We start from the raw sequence: 22,784 nt of genomic DNA on the forward strand, positions 1-22,784 counted from the left end.
GTCCTGGGATATGAAATTGCCCGAGGAGCCCGAGTCGACGAGGGCAGGGACTGAAACAGAACATTCTGGGGTAAGTAGTTGTACCGATAGCATTGACAACGTGGAAACGACAGGGTCTAGTTGGAGGGTACTCACCGCAGGACGTGGGGGTCTGACGGGGCCGGTCTGAAGGTAATGATCCACCGCCGTGCAGTAAAAGCATAGACCTGCCGTGAGACGGCGAGCACGTTCAGAAGGGGTGAGTGTCATTTGATTTACCTGTACAAATAAAAATTACATTGAAAAAAACATGAGTTTGAATTGAATGCAGCCTAAGAGTGTTTATTTTGTCCAGAAACAGTATAAATGACGTCTAAATGAGACTGCAGTTGACTTTATAAGATGTTGAAAATACGTCCAACAATGACCACATCTGAACTTAATTTTAACCTCTTAAAGATGTCCTGTGGACGTCCAAAAGACGTCATAAAAACTTTCATTCTGGCTCTTCAGGGGACGTCATTTCAACGTCCGAAAAAGACGTTGAAATGACGTCGTTTGGACGTACCTTTGCTCGGTGGGTGACACACGGCTCGAATGCAGCGGAGCTTTTATTATGCCACAGTCGACTGCTTCCGCTCCTTCCGGTCGTGAGTATGTGGGGAAAAAAGCAGCTGTTTTATCATAGTAGATACACTTGAAAGTTCTGTTATTATGCTACTCTGTGCGGTCGTCACCGGTCTATTAAAACGCACAACATATTAAAGCGTCTTTGGTGTTTCCATGTTTTCTACAAAACAAAACCGGAAATCGAGGGGTTATGACGTCATTGGCAGGCGACACAATGACACTATGGAAACGGTCCGTGTCACTAGTTAAAATTGCTTGTTTCTCTGGATTTAAACATTCTTCGAAACATTTGGGATAATGTAAGTACACAAGTCAGCAAAATATATAACACGGTTCTCTAGGTTTTTGGATATTTTAATAAAAAAAATCTTACATATTGTGCCTTTAAGAAAAATCATCCCACAGAAAATTAAAATTGCAGTAGTTAAATTAGTATTTCAGTAGCTGTTACATTGCTACAGTTCATTTCAGTGTTGCCGGCTACATCATAATGTACCAGAACTGCATGTGTAACAGCAATTTATGAAATACTAAGACCAAAAGAATAAGTTATGTATTACAATTATGCTATTATAGAAATTGATTACTGAAGGATCTGCCTCCCCTCACATTACTGTCACCTCTTTGATCGAAAAGTCAGACTCTGAATGCGAGCAGGTGGCGTAGGCTAATCTTTATTTTCTTCAATAAAATGAGAACACCACAACCCCTTTATTTGCATGCTTCCATGGGCATTTAATCTGAATTTTTATGTAAAATAAAAGCCGCTCTCAGCCATCGCCCCATTCCGCTTGCTCCATCTTTGCCCCCTGCAACCTGTTTTTTGTGCTTCAAGCTGTTGGCTGAAACATTGCCTATTTGAAGTGCCAGATCACACTGTTTTCTATATCTTTCCTTGGCGGTTAGGGTTTGTTTAAACATTCAGAAACAATATGTGCTCATCTGAGCTGTAGGCTGCTCACTGAGCACAGATTTTCATTGTGTGTTTTATGAAGTTGAGACCGCTGAATAGAACAGCAACAGCAACAGCAACAGCCCTCTGACATGTTAAATGTTCTCATGTGGGGTCTGAAAGTCTGATTTGCCCACTTAACATGACTGCTAGTTTAAGCTGTCATGCTTGTAAACAGTGCTACCTCAAAACCTAACCACTAAGATGACCGAATGGCTGTATTGATATGTGGCAAAAGCTAATAAGAGCAATGAAATCCATAATTTATGCTACAGTAATCATGTTTTCACTCATAATATTGCAATATTACATTTTTAGAAAATGCATGGATTTGGTTTTCTGCAAAATTCCATGCACAAGGTAGGACAACTTAATGGGTGGTGCTTCAGAAACCGTGTTTTTAAATCCAAAAACACATTGTGGCGGTACAAATGGTGTGAACAGCGCATCAGTTTTCCAGAACAGCTCTCTGAGACAGTCAAACTCGGTGCTGAACACATCAGTGCTGCTGGGAGAAAGATGTGAAAGCTGTAATCAACTATAAACCCAATCTTGTACACCTACAGGTAAAATTGGCCATTTTCTTAACTCAGAAAAGGTGGCCAGTGCTTTCTGACTTCCCCCTCAATGTTCCACTTATATTTCATGAAAACTGGAGCTGAATGCTTCACTTTAATTTTGCTATAGCTTTATATGGCAGAAATAGCCAGAGTATGCTACTATGATTAAATAATAATAATAATTTCATAGGTTTGCACCATGGATCAGTGGTTCACAGTAAAATGTATTCTAAGGTATTAAGAACCAACTGAAGTCACAGGTAGCAAAAAATTACATGGTCCTGGTGGGCCAAATATTTTTTTATTTTGCCATAATTTTTGTATTTGTTGCTATTATTAGAAAATTAATAACTCAGTGACTCTACAAAATATTATTTTGTAATATTATTAGAATGATGATTATTTCTAAAATACATAAAATATTCTATAGAATATTATTTCTGTTACAATGCAAACAAGACCAAATGCAGCTATATGTAGAGCTGACAAATAAGAGGTTCAAAACACAAATATATGTAGTTTTGGTATGTATAAAAATCCTTAATTGTGTTTTACATTTTTGAATCGAGAACAGTACACTTTGCTTTCTTGCTTTGCTGTTCAGATATCTCTTGTATGGACATGCTGTGGGCTTGTTTTTGAAAATTAGTAGCTGTGGGCATGTCACGCTCTCTCTCATTAAAATAACCCCTAATCCGGATACATCAAACAATAGAAATAGGGTTAAAACAAAAGTTCATCTTTTGTAAATCCAGCTAACATTTTGCATGAGAAGTTTGAGAACAATGAGGCCCATGTCCTTAGATTTCTGGGCTTAAGTTGATATGGTGCTTGCAGTGTCAACTGATGATTATTTTAATGGTTGTTTAACTGGTTGCTTTTTTCCTGAGACAGAGAATAAGTGGGTACAAGATGTGCATAATGTGCAGAATATTTTTTTTTTCAGCTAATGTGACACCAGTTCTATGTTCTTTACATATCCAGATCTCCTCCTCCAACCTGCTATAATTGTGAATCCTAAAATGACTTTAGTTGTTCCTGTGCATTAGTCACTCTGAACGCACTGTACTCAGATAGCAGTTGATCACAAAGCCCCGTCTAACACAGAGCTGGGAGTTTAATGCCATGGTAACACAGAATAGACTATAATGAAATGGAACTTCCTGATAATTGACAAGCTGTAGAGTCATTTTTAAATGTTTGTGCTAAAGACCGTTTTTATTAATTAGCTATCCGCACATAAGTCATGCTGTTTGATAAAAGCAATATCATTCATTAGCCTTTTCTGTGTGCAGCAGATCTGATTAGCAAACTAAGGTTCTGCATTCTGCTAAACTATAATAGATTTGTTTAGTTCACACTAGTGCATGTAAAGCTCACTCTGTGTGTTTATGCACTGTTTATACTTCTATATTTTTTCTGCATGCAACTGTACTCCAAAGTCACACAAGTATGTCCAGCTGCCACTATCTCCTGCTGCTCACCCGAATGAGAATGAGAAAGAGAGCAAGGAACTGTCCTGCTTCAGTACCAGCAATGATCACAGTTTAAGGTGTGTTTACACAATGGCAAAAAGCACTCTGTTATGAATGTGTGTTTGACACATTTGACAGTTTCATTGTCGGTCTAATACTGCTTCCCGTCTGCTGTGTGCTAGAATGAACAATCTCACTCTCGCTGGGTTTTTCTGTCTCACCTTCAGCTTTCCTTAAATAAGGGAATGGTTATAAAGGAATGAAATATGGAGATAGAGATAGAGGATGGAAAGGGAAATGTTGGGAGAGAGAGAGGGAGGGAGATGCTATTGTGTTGCATCCTGTTTTAGTAATTCTATCCATCTGACCATCCCGGGCTCTCTGAAGGAGGATGAAGGACAAATCTAGAACTGACTAAACACTGATCTGAGTTCAGTTTGGGTCTTTTTTAAACTGAAACTTTTTCATTTTATGTAGCCTGACAGCCCCATCAGTAATGCTCACATGCCATTTTATTGACATCAACCAGAATTGTTTCTTTTTAAATATTAAAAATATTCTTCATAAATATTATTAAAGTATCTCTTAAACATAAAACAAACAATACTGTAGGTGGAAAAACTCAGGTAGCACATGTATTCTCCTAAGAGTGTCACCCAATTTATAAAACTTGATTATTGTTTTTTCTCCTTAAAAATAGGGATTCACAATATATCAATACCATATTGATTACCTGACAAGTATTTTTTTTATAATATATGTTATATTTATTATATTAATATTGAATATTATTAATTATATTAATATTATTAATTATAAATATTATTTATGATAAAGTATTGGCTAATTATTTATGCATCCACATTTATTCATTTTTTCATATAGATTACCTTTGCTGTCATCTAACTTTAATTGATCTTTAATTAAAGATTAATTTAAGTTCATCTTTAAAAACACTAATAATTTAAATACTTTAATTTTAATATTACTCTAAAATGTGGTCTTTAGCAAATTTCAAAATGAATATCCATTTTTCACACTGAACATTTATAATGCTGTGATCCCTAAATTTACTTGTATCGTTTTACATTATCAGGTTTTGTTGTAGTCTTTTGTTTTGAATTTATTTAGACAAAACAATATAGAATTTTATTATCAGCCATTTATCAGTTACTGGCCATAACATTCATAATAATTACGTTTATCAACCATAATTTTAATTTCAGTGCATTCCTGCTTAAAAAGGAACGAAACGAAAAGTCATAATATTAATCATGATTAATGTTTTTTCTTCTTTCCCTTGAACCTGCTGAAGTATGTACTTCTGGTTGAGAATCACTACCATAAAGAATTATACACCCTTTTAATTCATTTATCTATGCACATTGCACTGCAATGTTAAATGTATTACAACAAGAAAAGAGAGGTTACCTGTGAATGTCTATTAGAATGACCCGTAATTGACATTGAGATCTGTGACATGCATATCATATCTCAGTGCTTATGACTATTATTTCAACATTCCATTAAATAACAGTAACTGACTTTGAATATAAATGTCAGAGTTGTGCTGGAACACTGGTGGCTGAAAGCTCAAAAAAGAATCTCTCACAAGTAACTCACAAACACACAAATACCATCAGCTTAAAGAAACCAAGGAAACCAGCTTCACACACAAACACTCAGCTGAAGAAAGTTAGTAGACGTTGAACTCCAAATGTGTGGTGAGCAGATAGAGCTTGTCCTGACCCATATAGGGGCACATCTTGCTGGGCAGCTGGAAACTGCTCTGACCTGCCTCTCATAAGGGTCACAGCAAATGACAGTGAGGGGATATCTGCTTGCAAAAGCATTTAAACCTTTGTAACCTCACTGCTGTGGTCATATCCACCACCACTTTCAGCCCTACTTACTAAGGCACAGTAAGGTCTGTCTTTACGAAACAAGTAAAAATATGTCCACACTAGTCCTGGAGAACACTTTAACACTTTACAATAAGGTTCAATTTGTTAACATTATTTATTGTGCTAGGGATCATGAAGCACCAGTGCACAATACTTTAACAGCATCTATTATGTTCATTTCTACATGCAGTATGCGAATACATTTGCAAATTTTCAGGTTGTATAAATGAACATTAATGTATAATGAACAAACAATGAACAATAGGCTATTTTAAAATCAATATTAGCCTATAGGCTTTTAAAAAATGTTTAAATTGTTTTATGTAAAGAAATCATTTTAATATGCTAATTTGGTGCTCCAGAAACATTTCTGATTATTACCAATACTTTTATTAATCAAAGGCACATTGAATTGATCAAAAGTGACAGTAAAGACATTTATAATGTTACAAGATTTTTATTTTCCCTGAAAAGACTCCTGGAAAAATGTATCATGGTTTTCATAGAAATATTAAGAAGTAAAAACTGTTTCCAACACTGAAAATAATAAGAACATTATTAGTAATTGAGCATTAATAATAACTGAGCACCAGATCAGCATATTAGAACTATTCCTGAAGGATCATGTGACACTGAATACTGGAGTAATGAGAAAATTCAGCTTTGCTATCACATGAATAATTACACTGTAAAATATTTGATGATAAAACAGGAATTTTATTGGAATAATATTTCACAATTTAAAAATAAAGTATTTTGAAGTGGAGACTTGGTGAGCATTAGAGATCCCTTTCAAAAACATTAAAAAGTCTGTATTTTTAACCTTCAAACAGTAGTGTATGTTGCTTGCATAACATTTTTTACCAGTGTTTAATGTTTAGTTCACTTTTGAATAGTCACTAATGGAGAAAGAGCTGTTTGCCCACATTTAGCTACCAGCAGGAGATTACAGGGTCATACTAACTAGCCAAACCTTGACCTCTTGTTTCTTATAGGTACTATTCAGCTATGGTTATTCAATGCACAGTAGAAGCTAATGGATTTTGATGCCATCGATTTCCTCTGACTTGAAATTAAAGGAGTGTTTACATTGTTGTTTTTTTATAGCTGGGGACATTTGGAAGTGCTTCTCAGACCAAAGGGTCAACATTTACCCTACTGGAATAGAGAAGAGAGGATGCATTAAAACACATCACGGCTGATCTTCCCTCTCTCTCCCTCTCTCTCTCTTCCTGCCGGCAGTAACTGCAGCTGAGAGGCATTAATACCCTCAGAACCCTGGAGCATGGCAGGGAATGCAGCTCGACACGGAGATGAGGTGGAGCTTTCTGTACGGTAATGTGATTTGAGAAAATCACTGCTGCTCTTGGCACTCTGAGTGACACACAGTCAGCCTGTGGGGATGAGTTTCACAGAGGCAGGGATGTGATTTGTGCTGTGTTGAGTGGACTGTCACAGGATTGTACCAGCTCATGTTGAGGAGACCAGAAGACACCATGTATAAAAGGTACTTAAGAGAGTTTTCTATTCTGCTTGTTTGGGGTTCTGTTGTGTTTGATGTTTAGTTGATATTTTTTTTAACTATATGTTATTTGGCATTACATTTTGGATCAGTGGTTCTCTATTGGTTTTGTTTCAGAACTTTTCACATTGGACATGTGGCAAACCTGTAACCTGTATTTATAATATAGTTGTGTTGTATTTTCCTATACCCTAGTTTCTTAGTTTTCAAAGATGAGTGCTCAAGCTGTCCATGTTGGCATCTGACTAAGTTTGGCTCGCTTTTTACCAAGTGACAGATGAATTTCTGCCAAAATATCATGGAGTTTGAAGCACGACCTTTGATGTGATCAACAAAAATTTTAAGATATCCAAAATGCATGATTATTTATATTTGCATTGTATTATTCCCCCTCAGTGTGTTTACCCTAAATTTTGCAACCAACTACTTGAGAGTTGATTTTCAACGGGGAATGATTTTAATCTGTTCTCTACAAACAAAGGCATAAGATATATTTTTAGCTGTGATTCAGGATGCATTCAAATATTTCTGTCATATTTAGAGTTTAAAAAAAAAAAAAAGATTTCTGTTTCAGCAGAAGTAGCATATAATAATAATAAAAAATTCTTAGAAGTGAATGCAAAGCAGCTTTCATTAGATTGGAACATCTGGTAGCACTTTATATTAAGGTTCAATTTGTTATTTTTAGTTAATGCACATGGTATCATGAACTAACAATGAACAATACTTTTATAGTAGCTATTATGTTAATCTATACATATGCAAATAGAACATTTATTGTTGTATAAATTAACAATGTGTTTTGAAAAGATACAGTATATTTAAAAATTAATATTAACATATCAATAAATTGTTAAAATTGTTGTTGACAATGGAACCTTACTGTGAAGCAATTTTTTTAGTATTCCCATTCACCTCAATGGCTGTTGCTTGGTTGCCACAAGACCCCCCAAAATACATTATTTGAAACTGGTCATCTTAGCTTATAACAGCTCAGTTCTGCATCCAGTTTTTTAGGAGCCAATCACCTGAGCCACTGAAATTTTGGCACAACCTTATCTGTAACTTGGTAGCAGCTGGCCAAATTAGCCAAACTTGGACAGGTTGCATGTTCTGCTTTCATCCATGAAAACTAAAACTACTAACTGCAATACTAGGGTAAAATATTTCTTTTCAGAGGTGCAAAGAAGATTAGTACATTTGAAAATACCCAATTCCTGATCCAAATATAGAGTGAATAGGTTAGTAAAACAGCAAAATTAAAAAACAAAAATACTTTCAATATACATAAGAACCTTTTATATATATATATATATATATATATATATATATATATATATACATTTTCAAAAAGTATTTGAAGTGTGTCCAAGTACAAAAATAGCCTCTAAGTACTGTATGTTTACAATGGATCTCATATGATAAACCTGTGTGTGTCTAGTGTTCCTGAATAGTTGGAAGCTTGAGCTGCAGTGATATGAATCTGTTGCTCTGGTTCGGTGGAGGCAGATCATTTCTGCTGCTTTTGATCCTGCTGTGCTGTGGGACCTTGCCAATCTGGACCAAGACCAGCAGACACCAAGGGTCCCGCAAACCTGTGCACAACCACATCAATGACATCATACTGGCTGTCATACTCCCTCAGCACAATACGTCCTACCCCTGGGCATGGCCTCGTGTGGGACCCGCACTGGACCGCGCCATTGCTCACGTCAATGCCAATCCCACCCTGCTGCCCCGGCACCACATCCGGCACATCTTTGCAAACAGTGAGGATGGGGACGGTATCTGCTCAGAGTCTATCGCCCCCCTCATGGCCGTAGACCTGAAGTTTGAACACAACCCGTGGGCCTTCATAGGGCCTGGCTGCGACTATACCTCCTCCCCCGTTGGTCTGTTCACTGCTCATTGGGGCCTCCCCATGATCACGGCAGGGGCCCCTGCTGTAGCTTTCATGCAGATGGAGATGTACACTTCCATCACCAACACAGGCCCCACACATAAGAAACTGGGCGAGTACGCCCTCCACCTCTACAAGCATTTTGGGTGGCACCAACACACCCTGCTGATGTTTAGTGATACCAAAATGGGAGAAAGGGCCTGCTACTTTGCCCTGGAGGGGCTTTACACGGAGATGCATGAGGACAACATCACCACCATGGACCTGGTGTTTGAGGAGAACAAAGGGCCTGTTAACTATTCCGAACTCCTGCACAAGATCCAAGATGATGGAAGAGGTGAGTGGTTTGTTTCTCTTGTTTTGCTAGAACAGTCTGCATCTAATTGGGCATCTCTCCTTGTGTTAATAGAAGAATAGAATAGAAGCTTCTTCTACAACAAGGAATAGTAAGAGTGAGTGCGAAAGTCTTATTGAGTGACTTTGTACCTGTCTGTGACAGCATATTTTGTCCTCTGAGCTTGATTTGTGCTGCATTCTGTGATTCAGATTGAAATGCTTCAAGAGATGCTGCTCAAGGCATATGGGTTTAATTGCATATGAACTAACATTTTACTAATTCAGTATAATATCACACAAATCATGACTGACAGTAAGGAGAAGGTTAGAGAGATAGGAAATATTTAGAGTATGAAGTCATCGCTGATTTTTCTTGCTTTCAGTTTCCTCGGCCATGATTGAACTACTTCAATGACGTACCTACTATATATCATTTTTTAAATATAGTTTCAGACTCCGATTCAGGCCAGACTCAAATCTGAGTCTTTTATGAGTGCCACATTTCAGTATGTCAGAGCACTTGCACTGATCAACAGCAGGAGATACAGTTTTATAGGAACTATGTAGTGCATCACACAATTTAGCTTGTTATTGTCTCTGCAGTTAAATATTCCTCAGTGCTTTGACCTCGGCATCAGATTAATGCTTCTTCCGCTAAGGGGACCTCAAGAAACCTGTATCTGTACGTTTTTAATTGATAAAATGTACTTTAAACCTTTTTTTTCAAGTCCCACAGGGACATAAAAATGTCAACCAAACAACATTTATTAACAGAGGTCATGACCCCTGTGAGCATGCAAGAAATTTTAGCACACATTATCTGATCTGTTGGCATTTCCTGGAAATACAGAGTTTGTATTCATTCAGTGAGTTTATTCAGTCTTTCTAACTGGTAAATGTGAATGGTTCATCATTAGTCACTGGATGCTCTGTTGAGTCACTGAATTAACAGTTAGTAAGAAATGTAATGTTGTATTAACACATAAAAAGTCAAATGAATGAAGTGTGTATGACATAAAATCCCTTTGAAGACGCAGAATCCTATAAGCACATCCGGATGTGTTTTCAGGAGATGATATCAGCAATATCCCATTTTTACAATCATTCATAAAGTGAAAAATGCAATCAACCTCATGATGTAAAACATTGTGCTCATAAAACACCAGCAATAAAGTCCAACTAAATTTCTTTGCTCTCTCTGGAGTACAGACAAAAGCCTCAACGATTGTAATGGGGTCAGATTAGGGGCTGTGTCAGAATAAGGTGAGCGTGATTTGACCAAGTACAACATGTTCCTGGATCAACATCCTTGTTGATCCTGGAACATCATTCCAATCAACCAATCAGAATTGAGAGATAACTTTTCAGGCAATGTCAGCTTTAGGCTTACAATCAGGCTTAGGTGCTTCTACACCCTTGTTAATCAGCTATCATTTCCCTCTGATTTTAGGAATAAATATGGGTAAGGTTAGGTTTAGGGGTGGGGATTGGGTTAAGTCTGTATTTTTGGACAGTAATGTTGATCCAGGATCAACAAAAGATGTTGATCCAGGAACACGTCTTACTTGGCAAAATCAGGGCGACCGTCAGAATAAGTATTATATTTCAGTTAGTTCTACACTAAATAGCGTCATCCACTGGTAAAATCTGTTATCAGCCAGAATTAGACATTTATTCATTCATGGCATTGGTTGATGTTGGAGATGTATGTTGTTGTTTTGTATATGTATTATTGTTTTTCCACTATTTCCCCCCACCAGTTTTTGCGTTTTTTATTTAAATTTAATTTAAATTGTAATTTTGCCATCATCTAATGCTCACTTAAAGTTAATTTTCAAAAACACTAATAGTTTAATAATACTTGTTAATAATTATCTCTAGCAAGATTCCAAAATGATTTGATAGGTTTTATTTTTCTTACTGCACATTACAATGCTGTGATGCCTAAATTCACAAGTGATTTAGAAAAATGTTAAAATTGTACAGAATTGGCCATCAGGTATCGGCCACAACATGAAAATAATTATCTGCCTAATATCAGTGTGTCCTTAAATTAACTTTTGGGGACAAATGATAGAATGTTTTTGTAGATGCAGAAATGTTTTGGGGTCTTTCTGACTGAATAACATGTGGTGATTACCTGTGGAGTCGTAACCTTTTCCGGAGATCTCAGAAGAGCGGAAATGCCCTTCCTCACCTCCTGCCTCTTTCCCCTCAACCCTGTAAAAACATCCTCACATCATCAGCAGCAGGAAGACAACACATGGAGACACACCACTTGCCGAGAGTGATATCTCTAATGTATTCCTGCTCTTACTGGAGTTTTCCATGTGAGTGCTCTCTCGTTTGGAGATTCAGAATGCTTGTCTTTTGAAAGCTCAGTTCTACATTTATAAAACTGAGAACATCAAGTGCATTTTATTTGAACAAATCTATATTATCAGGACAGGGCAGTTTGGAAAACACCCAGCTTGTAAATGTCGATGAAAGTGGACTTGGCATTTAGAGAGTTTTAGCTGGAGATCACGAAGCTGGACATGCAACTAATTACATAATTACAACCATCTGAACATCCATTCAGTACTCGGAACATTATTTTTTTTAGCATTGTTATTTGCTCACATCATTACACAAACCCAGCAACAAATTCACATTCATTCATAACCTTTCAGACTTCTCATTCTTTCTCTGTAGTGCTGAAGTGATGTGCACGTAGCTGCTGCTTTGCTTCTTGATAAAATCTTCAGCACAGCAAGTCTGTTATCAGCCAGAAATCAGCAGGTGCTTCAACATCAATCTCTCCCTCTCTCGTACACACACACGCACACACACTTCAAAGCTACACTGTTGATGAGGACTGTGCTCCTCTAGTTAAAATTTTCCATGTACCCAATCACTTCAATCACACCTGATTCTGAACATTGTGGAAACCAGCATCAAAGAGGACCTTCGCTCCAGTGTGCCAACAAGAAGATCTGGTTTTCAGGCCCCTGACCCAGATTTTGGGAGTCTTGAATTCTGATCAAGGACAAGCAGTTCTGAGTCAGGACAAACGAATTGAGCTCATATTATGTAATTGTTTGTAATAATTCCTCTCCTGATGGAGTGGTAACATCTCTGCCTTGTCGTCTTTTCAACTAAATTGCCACTCTTTGTGACTAGAGCTTCTTGCCCTCTTGTCGTCATGCTTGCAGAGCGCAAGAGCGGCCATGCTGAACTAAACTACCCACAAGGCCATGCTCTGCTTCTCCCTGCTTTTCCATCCATCTGGATCAGCTTAAAAATTAATCTGAACTGAGGGGTAGAGAGAGATGGGAAGCAAACTACACAAATTTGTAAAATAATTACACACACTTTTTTAAACCCAGAACTGCTTCTGCTTACTGGAGGAATGTGCTGTATTTTGATATTTCAAGTCGATATTTCCCATCGTGTCTGACCTTCGGATGTAATGCAGAGTAACTGAACACCTCCAAACTTAAACCCAAACATTTCAAAATAATCATTCAAGGTGAAAGCTTGTCTTTATCAGTCTTGAATCTACCCCCTCGTGAACAGAATACTAAGTCATAATGTTCTCTTCGTGACAGCAGAACATATGGTTTGTTTTACTTAAAGAATGACCTCACATCCTCTAGAATGAGGTAATGTAAGGCAGACCTCCCTTACATCACACAGATTCTGGCGCTAATAGAATTTGTAACCCTATACTGGCTTGTGTTAAATGGCATTAGAAGAAAAATGTGACAGACTTGACTCAACAGATAGAAATTTATGTTCAATGCCAGAACCTATTTTTAGTGGCTTACATTCAAACATTAGATTTATGTTAAGCAGTTCCCTGTAAATGTGCTCAGTTTTTTTTTTCTTAGATTGAAGAAATTTCATTCTGTTGGTCCATTTCTAATGAGCGTTATTGGATATCTCAATTTTTATGCAAAACCACCACATCCGTTAATTTAAAGACCTGTAAAGCTTGATAAGCAATTTTCTTTCATATGTTTGTGTAGTTGAAGGTTGTATTGGTGTGGGACTCTCATTCAAGAGAACATCTGATTTGACAAAAATGTGTGTAGTGCAAGATGTGTCATCAGTATTTTTTATCTGTTTCAAGAGAGAAATACTGCAAATTTAAAATGTGTTTATATTCTAAAAGTGAATTTTGTCAATGTGTAGGATTACTCTAGAACTAAAAAATGGACTAAAGTCCACAAAATTCCAATTTTAACTTCTTGATTTCTATGATATACTGTACAAGTGTCTAGGTCATAAGATGTACCGCTGATGTGCCATCTCATAAATAATACATTAACGTTAATATATATCTATAAATATAAAATAAATGCTGATGCAATCCCTTTAAACCCAATCAGGCCCTTCCATCTCATTTGTATTTTGTGCAGAGCAAAGCAGAAAGCTCTTGTGAGAGTTGTGGTTTAAGCTTTCCTTTACTTCCTCTCAGGCCCGTTTGATGCTTGTAGAGTGAATCAGAACACATCACTTCAATTCTTTCATCTTCTGTCAGATCACTCAGGTTTATATGGATTATCTTGTCAACAAATAGCTGAACAAGTGAGCATGGATGAAGCCCATCCATGTCCCTGTCTGCTCCCCCTTCATGGTCAACAGATGTGTGAGAAAATAGGCTTCAAGGATTCGATCCAGATCAATAGAACTGCTGCTAATTCTTGTTGTAATTGCTCTGATTGTTTTTTGGAGCCGTGGAGTGTTTTGTGAGTTGTGTGCCTAGTGTCGATATTCTTTAGAACAATGTACTGAAGCACTTTAATTACAGGTTAAAGGGAAGGATAGAACAGCTTAAACATAGCACTTCAAGTTCTGCATTTACATGCATTTATATATATACTAAATAGAGAAGACAGAATAAAACAAACAGCAAGAGTAGAGCATACATTGATGTACATGTGAACATGAAGTTATTTCTTAATGGTGTTATTTTCAGAGAACACAACAAATGTGGGTTTCCTTAAATGCAACACACATAAAAATGTGCACTTTTTCTCTGATTCTGGCTATCAGTGTAATTGTAGCACGTTTGTATTAGAGAATGACATCGCATTTTCTAAGCTGAGACCATCATTATCATTCGAGCGCAGTGTGCAGACATTTGTATCGATTGCAATTACAACGTACTTCCTCATCTGATTTCATGCAAGCAGGGCTGTGATTAGCTCTTGTTGGGAGGGCAGACTCACTCTTACACATGGTCTAGCTGGTGTGGTGATATAATGGAGTGCAGAGTTTTGAATTGATAGACAATTCTTTTGTCTATATGTACAATTTAGAATTTTTTTCTCAGCCCGTTTTTTTCGCCATAAGAATAGGAGCCCATATTTATGAAGTTTAATTAGAAAAATTTAATATTAATTTGGCTAGTTAACAAGTAGCATAGCATGTTTTTTTTAAATCAAGATTAAAGTAAAAAAGTACGTAAGTAATGGGTATAGGAGCATTTAAAAATGCCTGCAGGTCCCCAACCCTCTTGATGGACATGAGCGCAACCAGGAGCGCTGTCTTAAATAACAGTAACTTGAGCTCAACTGAGTCAAGTGGCTCGAAGGGGGCCCTCTGTAGTCCCGCCAGGAACACAGAGAGATCCCAAGAGGGAATGAGGTGCAATCTGGGGAATTTAATCTCCTTGCACCTCTCAGGAAACTGATGATCAGGTTGTGCTTCCCCAAGGATCTTCCATCCACTGCATCATGATGCGCCGCAATAGCAGCCTCTGCTCCAACTTCTCTTGCAGGAAGGAAAGCACAACGGTGACCGGGCATCTTTGGGGGTTGATTGGTAAGAGGAACACCAATCAACGAACAGACCCCACTTCAGAGCATAGGCCTGCCTGGTAGAGAGGGCCCTAGCCTGAGTGATAGTATCTATCACAGCCCATGTGAGGCCATTGAGGTCCACCGCGTCCCGTCCAGAAGTCAGACATGCATGTTCCACAGATCGAGACGTGGGTGCCAAATAGCGCCCTGCCCCTGAGAAAGAAGGTCCTTCCTCAGGGGGATTCTCCAGGTAGGGGCTGTCGCAAGGAGCATGAGATCGGAAAACCAGGTCCTGGTGGGCCAATATGGAGCAACCAGCAGGACCTGCTCCTTGTCCTTCCGGATCTTGCACAGAGTCTGTGCAAGGAGGCTCACTGGGGGAAAGGTGTACTTGTGCAAACCCCGAGGCCAGCTTTGTGCCAGTGCATCTACACTCTTAAAAATAAAGGTGCTTCAAAAGGTTCTTCAAGCGATGCCATAGAAGAACCATTTTTGGTTCCACAAAGAACCATTCAGTGAAAGGTTCTTTAAAGAACCATCTCTTTCTTATCTTTTTATAATCTGAAGAACCTTCTTTCGCCACAAAGAACCTTTTGTGAAACAGAAAGGTTCTTCAGATGTTAAAGGTTCTTTATGGAACCATTTAGACAAAAAGGTTCTTCTATGGCATCGTGAAGCACCTTTATTTTTAAGAGTGTATGCTGAGGGGGCACTCAGTCAGGGAACAGCTGGCAGTGGGAGGATACCTGGAAAGTGAACGGATTTAGGGATTTGAGCTGCATCTAAATCCAGAGGAGGAGATGGGGGGTGGGTTGCGAGTCTGATGGTTGATGTACGCAACTGTCGCAGTGTTGTCCATGTGGACGAGCACATGTTTGTCTTGCAGCAATGGACAAAACTGGAGAAGAGCAAGCAGTACTGCCAGCAACTTGAGGCAATTGATATGCCACTGCAGTCGAGGTCCTGTCCAGGAGCCTGAAGCTGCATGCCCGAGGCATCTGTTGTGACAACAATGTGGCTCGACACTACAATAAAATAAGGACCGTAAAATCCCAATTTCATCTCAGCTGGAGGGACAAGCTCTATTGCATCCTTCGCCAAAAGGACTGCAATCTCTGCAAGCAAGACAGGGACATCCCTGTCTGTCACTGACGTAAAGAGGATGCCCCTGAAACTGGGAGGGTGCCTGGCGAATTGAATCACATAGCCAAGTTGAATCGTCCGAATGAGCCAGCAAGACGGGTTGGGGAGCACTAGCCAGGCTCCCAAATTTCAAGCAAGCGGCACCATAGGGATGATTCCTGACATACAGACGGAGGGGCAGCAGAGGGAAGGAAGAGAGCCCAACCTGGGAGGCATGACGTAAAGCAACCTTTATCAGCGAAGCAAAAATCTGAATGAGTGGATGCATACCGCCATCTTATATACCCGTATGTACAGGAAGTGGCTTGCCATGCAAATTCCACTCGCCAATTGTCATTGGCCGTTTCTTGTAATGCTCAGAGGTGATTGGGGCTCCCAAGTGAGACCCCTAACGTCAGTGTCGACGTAACGTCAAACATGACTGACTGAAAGGGAACAATCAACTTTTAGTCTAGACTATTTGTGACACATAATCAGCAGGTAGCAAACACAAATTGTTAATAATTATATGCAAGTATGATAAGAAAAATTCCAATAGGGGCCCATTTGAATTTTTGCATGTATTTTTGCTGCACTTTTAAGCTTCTCCATTTTTAATCACCATGTTTTTTGTTTTGTTTTTTGTTTTTTTGACAGTTCACAAAATGGTGTAGTCATAATAATAGTATAAAATTACATATGAAGAAATTAACAATACTAAAATAAAGTAAAAATTAATTAAGTGCACACAAGAGACTAATTAAATCAAACTAATCAAAGCTGTTTTATGTTACATGAAGTGGGTCAACATATAGGGACGGATATACTGTATCGAGATCACATGACCAGATGAAAATATGGTGTGACAAATGCGTATTTAAAATGCCCATCCTCAATTAATTCGAGGTCTGTTGTTGTTTTAAAAAGTGGTTTAGATTAAGTATAAGATGCCATGCTGCTTCAGATGTCATGTCAACTACTCATTTGCAGTATATTTTTAGTAGACTTTCTTACCATAGCAACCTACTATTTGTACACTGAACTCTGCCGAGTATATGCAGACATTAAACTGTATTTGGCCCACAATAATACTCCTGTCCAGGGAAAACATATTCAGTAATGTTATGTGTGCGTCTGAGAAAAGCGAATAACTTTGCTCAGTGCTAGTTAATGTTTAACAGCATTGAAAATAGCGTTTCCCTCCCTTAGGTTGGATATCTGCCAGCAGCCCCTCTCAGGGGCTTTATCTGATAATGATGTGCATTTGAGTGTGTAATGGACTGTTTTATCTCAATGACAGGTTGCTCTCACACCCAGATGTACTCCTTTGCCAAACAAAATTGCATTTGTCCTATGGACATGCCTTTGTAATCATAGCAAAAATAAAGTTGATGCAGTCGCTCTTGTGGGTTCTGATCTGTCATGAACTGGGGAAATCAGAAAGTCATAATTAAATTTGCATCGTTGGCATCAGCTAAGTGCACAAATTATGCAGTTTGATATTTGATTGAGGCAGCATTTTGCGCATCTTAGTTGTTTCTTCATTCTTTTTCTTTAATTCTTGTCAAAGTGATAGACGGCTGGGTTTTGTCATGGCAAGAGTCATGTGGGCAGGTAAAGGTCTGGTTCTGTGGTAGTTCAGTATTGACTTCAGACACAAAGAACTGAACCGCTGACTCACTCACAGTAGGACTTTCTATCCTCCTATATATTACCAATTTACTTCGCAGTTATGTGTTACTTTAGTAGCCTGCAGACTGCTCTGTGTGTGTTTTTCAGATCAAATCTATGTCTATAAGGGTTTTATTCTGACGGGGTGAGAGAGTAACATCCCAGATGTAGTGCCACACAGTTTCAAACAGATTTTAGGATGTATATGTTGTACAGAAAATTCCTACAGAAAATTCACATGCTGCTTTTTAGCAATCTTTAGCTTTTCATTATCTGGTCTAAATAGCTTGTTAACCAGAAACCATGTTCCAAAAACCATCCCAAAAAACAAAATTCTGTTGTTGCTTCATGTTGTTCCAAACCTATACTTTCTTCTGTGTGACACAATAGAAGATATTTTGAAGAACGTTGGGAACCAAACATTGGAGCACATTGACTTCCATTGTATGGACAAAAATCTTGAGACATTTCTCAAAATATCTTCTTTATTTTCCACATGCAGGTTTGGGATGACAGAAGGGGGAGTAAACAATGACAGAATTGTCTTCTTGTGTGAATTATCCCTTTAATATGGCATAACCAGCTGGTAACTGGTTTGTTGCTGATCAAAATTTTCTAGCAGCTTGAACCAGCAAATGACCAGTTTAGACAAGTTAGAAGCCAGTTTGTGTTTATTTCATATGTACTAAAAATCTCTCAAATTGTTAACTTGTTTGTAGCATTTGTTTGTAGCACAGGTGTCGTGTTATATTCTGAATTATACGCACATTTGCAAAGCTGAGCAAGTTTTGCCTTTCACTGTCATTGTCACTCCCTCACTACTCAGATCTGCAAAAACAAAGATTTTTGTTTAAAGTCTCAGATGGATGGATGAATGGATGTTCCCCCCTATACTTTACTCATATTCCATTACATTGGCAGAGATGCTTATATATAGATGTTAATTTGCAGAACTCTTCTAAAATTCTAAACCCATCTCTCAGCTATATTCATTATTATCCACATACTGAAATTACATTGCGTCACTGAGCAGCAGTCACACACACACACACACACACACATGTACGTACGTACGTGGCTGTTAGCATACTGTAGGTCTCCTGCAATTACACTCACTCTGCAAATGACTGTCTGGTCTGGAGTCAAGTTCTATCGCTTTCTCTGACTGTCTCTGTGATTACTTCACTCATTTGATCAGAGTTAATGAAGCATTTTGTTTTCTTGTCCAGATTTCTTTCTCTCCTTGTTGGTGGTTGCTTCTCTCGCCTGTATGTTTTTATTATCTGAAATGTTGAGGAGAAGCTTAACATCCGTTTCATATAAAATCTATTCCTTATCATCATTCTTATGAAACATCCTGTTTAGCTCAATAAAAATGAGAATGTTTCTGCTGGTTATATTTACACTGCAAAAATTTTTTTATTTATCAGTATTTCCTTCTCATTTTCCAATACAAATATCTAAAAATCTTTTAAACAAGAAAAGTTTACTTGAGAAGCAAAACTACGTAAGATATTAAGACCTGTTTTTTTAGAGAATATATTTCATTCTCTGAAAAAAAATAAAAAATTTTAATGACCAATCCCATTAGCTTTTTTTTTATTTTAAACAAAAACCTCACAGAAATTGTAATAAAATAAATGTAAAAATGTACTTAAATATATATTCTCTGAAAGCAAGTCTTAGTATTTCATGCATTTTTGCATAAACATAAACGTAAATTTATCTTGCAAATAAATGTATGTTGTTTTTAAGATACTGGAAAACAAGACTGTTTAGGAAAACAATATTATGCAGTGTGAATGAATCATGAAAAACATGTACAGTATGACGTGTGAAGCTAAAAGCATAGAACAGACAGTACAGACACATTCAGGGCCATAAATGCATTAATGCACCATACAGACACATTTACACGCATTAACTAAAATGCACACACATACTAATTCCTGTCTGGATGTGTTAAATTGACACGTTATGCTGAGGTAATGACATTATGGTATTGATTACCAGGTCATTTCTGGTAAAAGTGCTAATGGGAGTACAAAAACGCTATATTTGTTCTATCTCATATAAAGGAAATGCTGATATAAATGATGAAGAGGCTAAAGTTTTTCTCATGTCGATATCCTTTGTTTTCTCTCTCTTTTTCGTTACAGTGGTGTTTGTATGCTGTTCTCCGGATATTTTCCGGCAGTTGATGGTGAACTTCCACAGGGCAGGTCTCCCTAAGGAGGAGTATGTCTTCTTCTACATTGACATCTTTGGACGCAGTTTGGAGTCCAGGCCTTCTCAGCCGTGGGCCAGAGGAGACCCTGATGATGTCTTTGCAAAGGAGGCCTTCCAGGTGATTAAAGCCTTTCATAAAACATGAGAGAGAATGACAGAGATTAGGAGATACATTCTTAAAAATAAAGATTAGAGATACATTTTTAAAAGAAAAATCATTTTCAGTCATTGAGTATATTTCGGTAAAAATATAAAATAGCAATATAAAATATTTAATTTTTAATATGAATAATAATTGAATAATATAATAATATTAAAACATTATAATAATAATATAATATATTAAGACTTGTTTTCAGAGAAATTATCTTAAATTAAAATAATTTTTATTTACCACTCTCATTTAAAGTAGTAAAAAAATTAACAAGATTTTTGCCTAACAAGGAAAATACTTAATTCAGTATATAGTCTCTAATAAACCTAATTCTAGATATGTATTCTTTGTCTGCTCGTCTGTCTTGCTCTGTATGGTGATAGCTGTTGTTATCAGATGTCCTTATTAAATTTGTCCTGTAAGCCCTGTCTGCACAGTAAAGCATCACACACACACACACACACACACACGCACACTCAGCATCCTTACTTTCATGGTTTAAGTTTCTCTGCAGGTTTGGTTCTGTGGTTATTACCAGAAATATAACTAATATTATTCAATTTGATATGAAAATGATTATGATGATAATGGAGGAGAGAGACAGTTATGGATCTTAATGAAGCTTTTTCATCAGAATTGTTAAAAGAGCCTTGCTTTAAGTGTGTCTAATGACATAACAACAACATGTTTAATTTCAACACCATCTAACGCAAAACAATCACTGTTGTCTCAGCGGACTCAAAATCTGAGCCATATTCTTGTCAAATGCTCTGCAGATCACTCTGGCTTTGGTTGGTGTCACAGAACTGCAGTCACCAGCTACTGTGATAACAGCCGCCTTAGAGTGCAAGAGTTTCTGTGCAGAGCATGAGAAAAAGTCTGAACTCCAGCACTCAGTACCCTCTGATGAACCCACGCACAGTCAGATACAGGACATGCTGACTCTCAATGGACCTTAGCTTTGGTAGATTAAAGATTATGACTGCACACAACATACAAACAGACACTTTATGCATATTCTTAATTTTCCTACCTGACCAAATTAACAAACTATTCATACTTAAGTTGGGAATTATAAGAGAAATACTTCAGTCTGTCAAGAAAAGAACGTGTTAAATGTTTGTTAACAGGTTTTTAAGAATATTAGCATTTGATCTGATTGCAATTTGTCTGTGAATGTGATGTCAGCAGTTATTCATCAAATGTTGGAGAAGAGCATTATAACCAGGCATATATCCAATCCAAATGCACCATGTAGTCAAGCACACTTTCAGCATTTTAAAGAGCTGATTCTTGTGTCTGAATCACAGTTTTGATGGAATGTTTTAGAGCCCCAGAAATGTATGTCGGATTGCGGTAGTTTGTTGCCAACAAGATGCACAGCGCCTTCACGACATGGCGGCAGCAACAATACTACACCGAGAATAAAAGTTACGCCTTCTTTCTTTGCGTGAACATTTGGGCGGCGTTATGCAAATCTTCCCACATTGTGACGTAGACATGTGGGGGCGTGTTAGAACGAGCCGTTTTAGGTAGACGTGGTTGATTCTTAACTTTTATAAAGAATATCTCTTTGGATTTGAGACTTTAGTCTTTGCAACTTTACAGATCTTCTTTATGCACCAAGAGCTTGTAACACTCCAAAGAGAAAGGAAAAATTTAAATCACATCATATGACCCGTTTAAACTGATCAAAAGTGACAGTTAAAGGGGGTAATGACTGTTGAAAATTAAATTAAATTACAATTTGAAAATATTAAAACGGATAACATTTTCCTCTTCGCATATTCTTCAGTTTCACATTTTGAAATTGTTTATATTTTGTATATTTTTTCAGAGTGTGAAGATTCTGACCTACCTAGAGCCGCAGAATCAGGAGTACAAGGAGTTTGTCAATGATCTAAAATCAGATGCCAAACAAATGTTCAACTTCACAGTGGAGGATTCGTTGGTAAGAGAGATCATTGTGAAGTTATTTATTGTTTTCTTTTCTTTTTTGGTTGTTGTATTATGCCTTTCTACCAAGACTTGAAACCTTCCCTTGAAATTACTAGTTATTTCTATCTTGTTAGAAACTCTATGTGCCTCCATTACAGTCAGGGGTCTCTCATGAAGCGCTTAAATGGACACAAAATAATTTAAATTAATGTTTTTTTCAGCCAAAATGCATTATGTGTGCTTACAGCTTTTTCTGTAATAGTCCTCTATTCACTATTCACTGCAGAAACAGGCTACAGTGCACTTTTGCTTTCTTTCTTCAAAAATCGTAAAAGTTTAACGTAATTATATATATCTATGTATGTGTGAGGCCCAGAATATGAAATTAATGTGACAATTTGGACAAAGAGCTTTAAGCTGCACTGCATTCATGTATTTTAATGTAAGTAAAATATCATGTTTCTAGTTATGGAGCTAATGTGTATGATGCATTTGTCTGTTAATGTCTGTCCTGTTTATTGAATTTAAGAGAGTAGGGCACATATAATATGCATGTAAAGAGGTAATCTAGTTCAATTCAGGATCTTCATCTTTATTTCACCGTGCATCTCAAAACAAAGTGA

At 37.4% G+C, this 22,784-nt stretch overlaps 1 protein-coding gene across 1 annotated transcript in view; it reads left to right on the forward strand.

Annotated features, from left to right (window-relative positions):
• The first annotated feature begins 6,897 nt into the window (after positions 1 to 6,897).
• Positions 6,898 to 22,784, forward strand: part of LOC107681586 (atrial natriuretic peptide receptor 1-like) — a 39,834-nt gene continuing 23,947 nt past the window's right edge. The window contains exons 1-4 of the mRNA XM_016477900.1: positions 6,898 to 7,007; positions 8,464 to 9,259; positions 20,000 to 20,187; positions 22,061 to 22,174. Coding sequence (XP_016333386.1) covers positions 8,500 to 9,259; positions 20,000 to 20,187; positions 22,061 to 22,174 — 1,062 coding nt within the window. The 5' untranslated portion in view covers positions 6,898 to 7,007; positions 8,464 to 8,499. The remainder of the gene's footprint in view (positions 7,008 to 8,463; positions 9,260 to 19,999; positions 20,188 to 22,060; positions 22,175 to 22,784) is intronic.

The sequence above is a fragment of the Sinocyclocheilus anshuiensis genome, unplaced genomic scaffold (assembly GCF_001515605.1).
Source record: "Sinocyclocheilus anshuiensis isolate Anshui unplaced genomic scaffold, SAMN03320099.WGS_v1.1 scaffold2178, whole genome shotgun sequence".
Taxonomy (NCBI): domain Eukaryota; kingdom Metazoa; phylum Chordata; class Actinopteri; order Cypriniformes; family Cyprinidae; genus Sinocyclocheilus; species Sinocyclocheilus anshuiensis.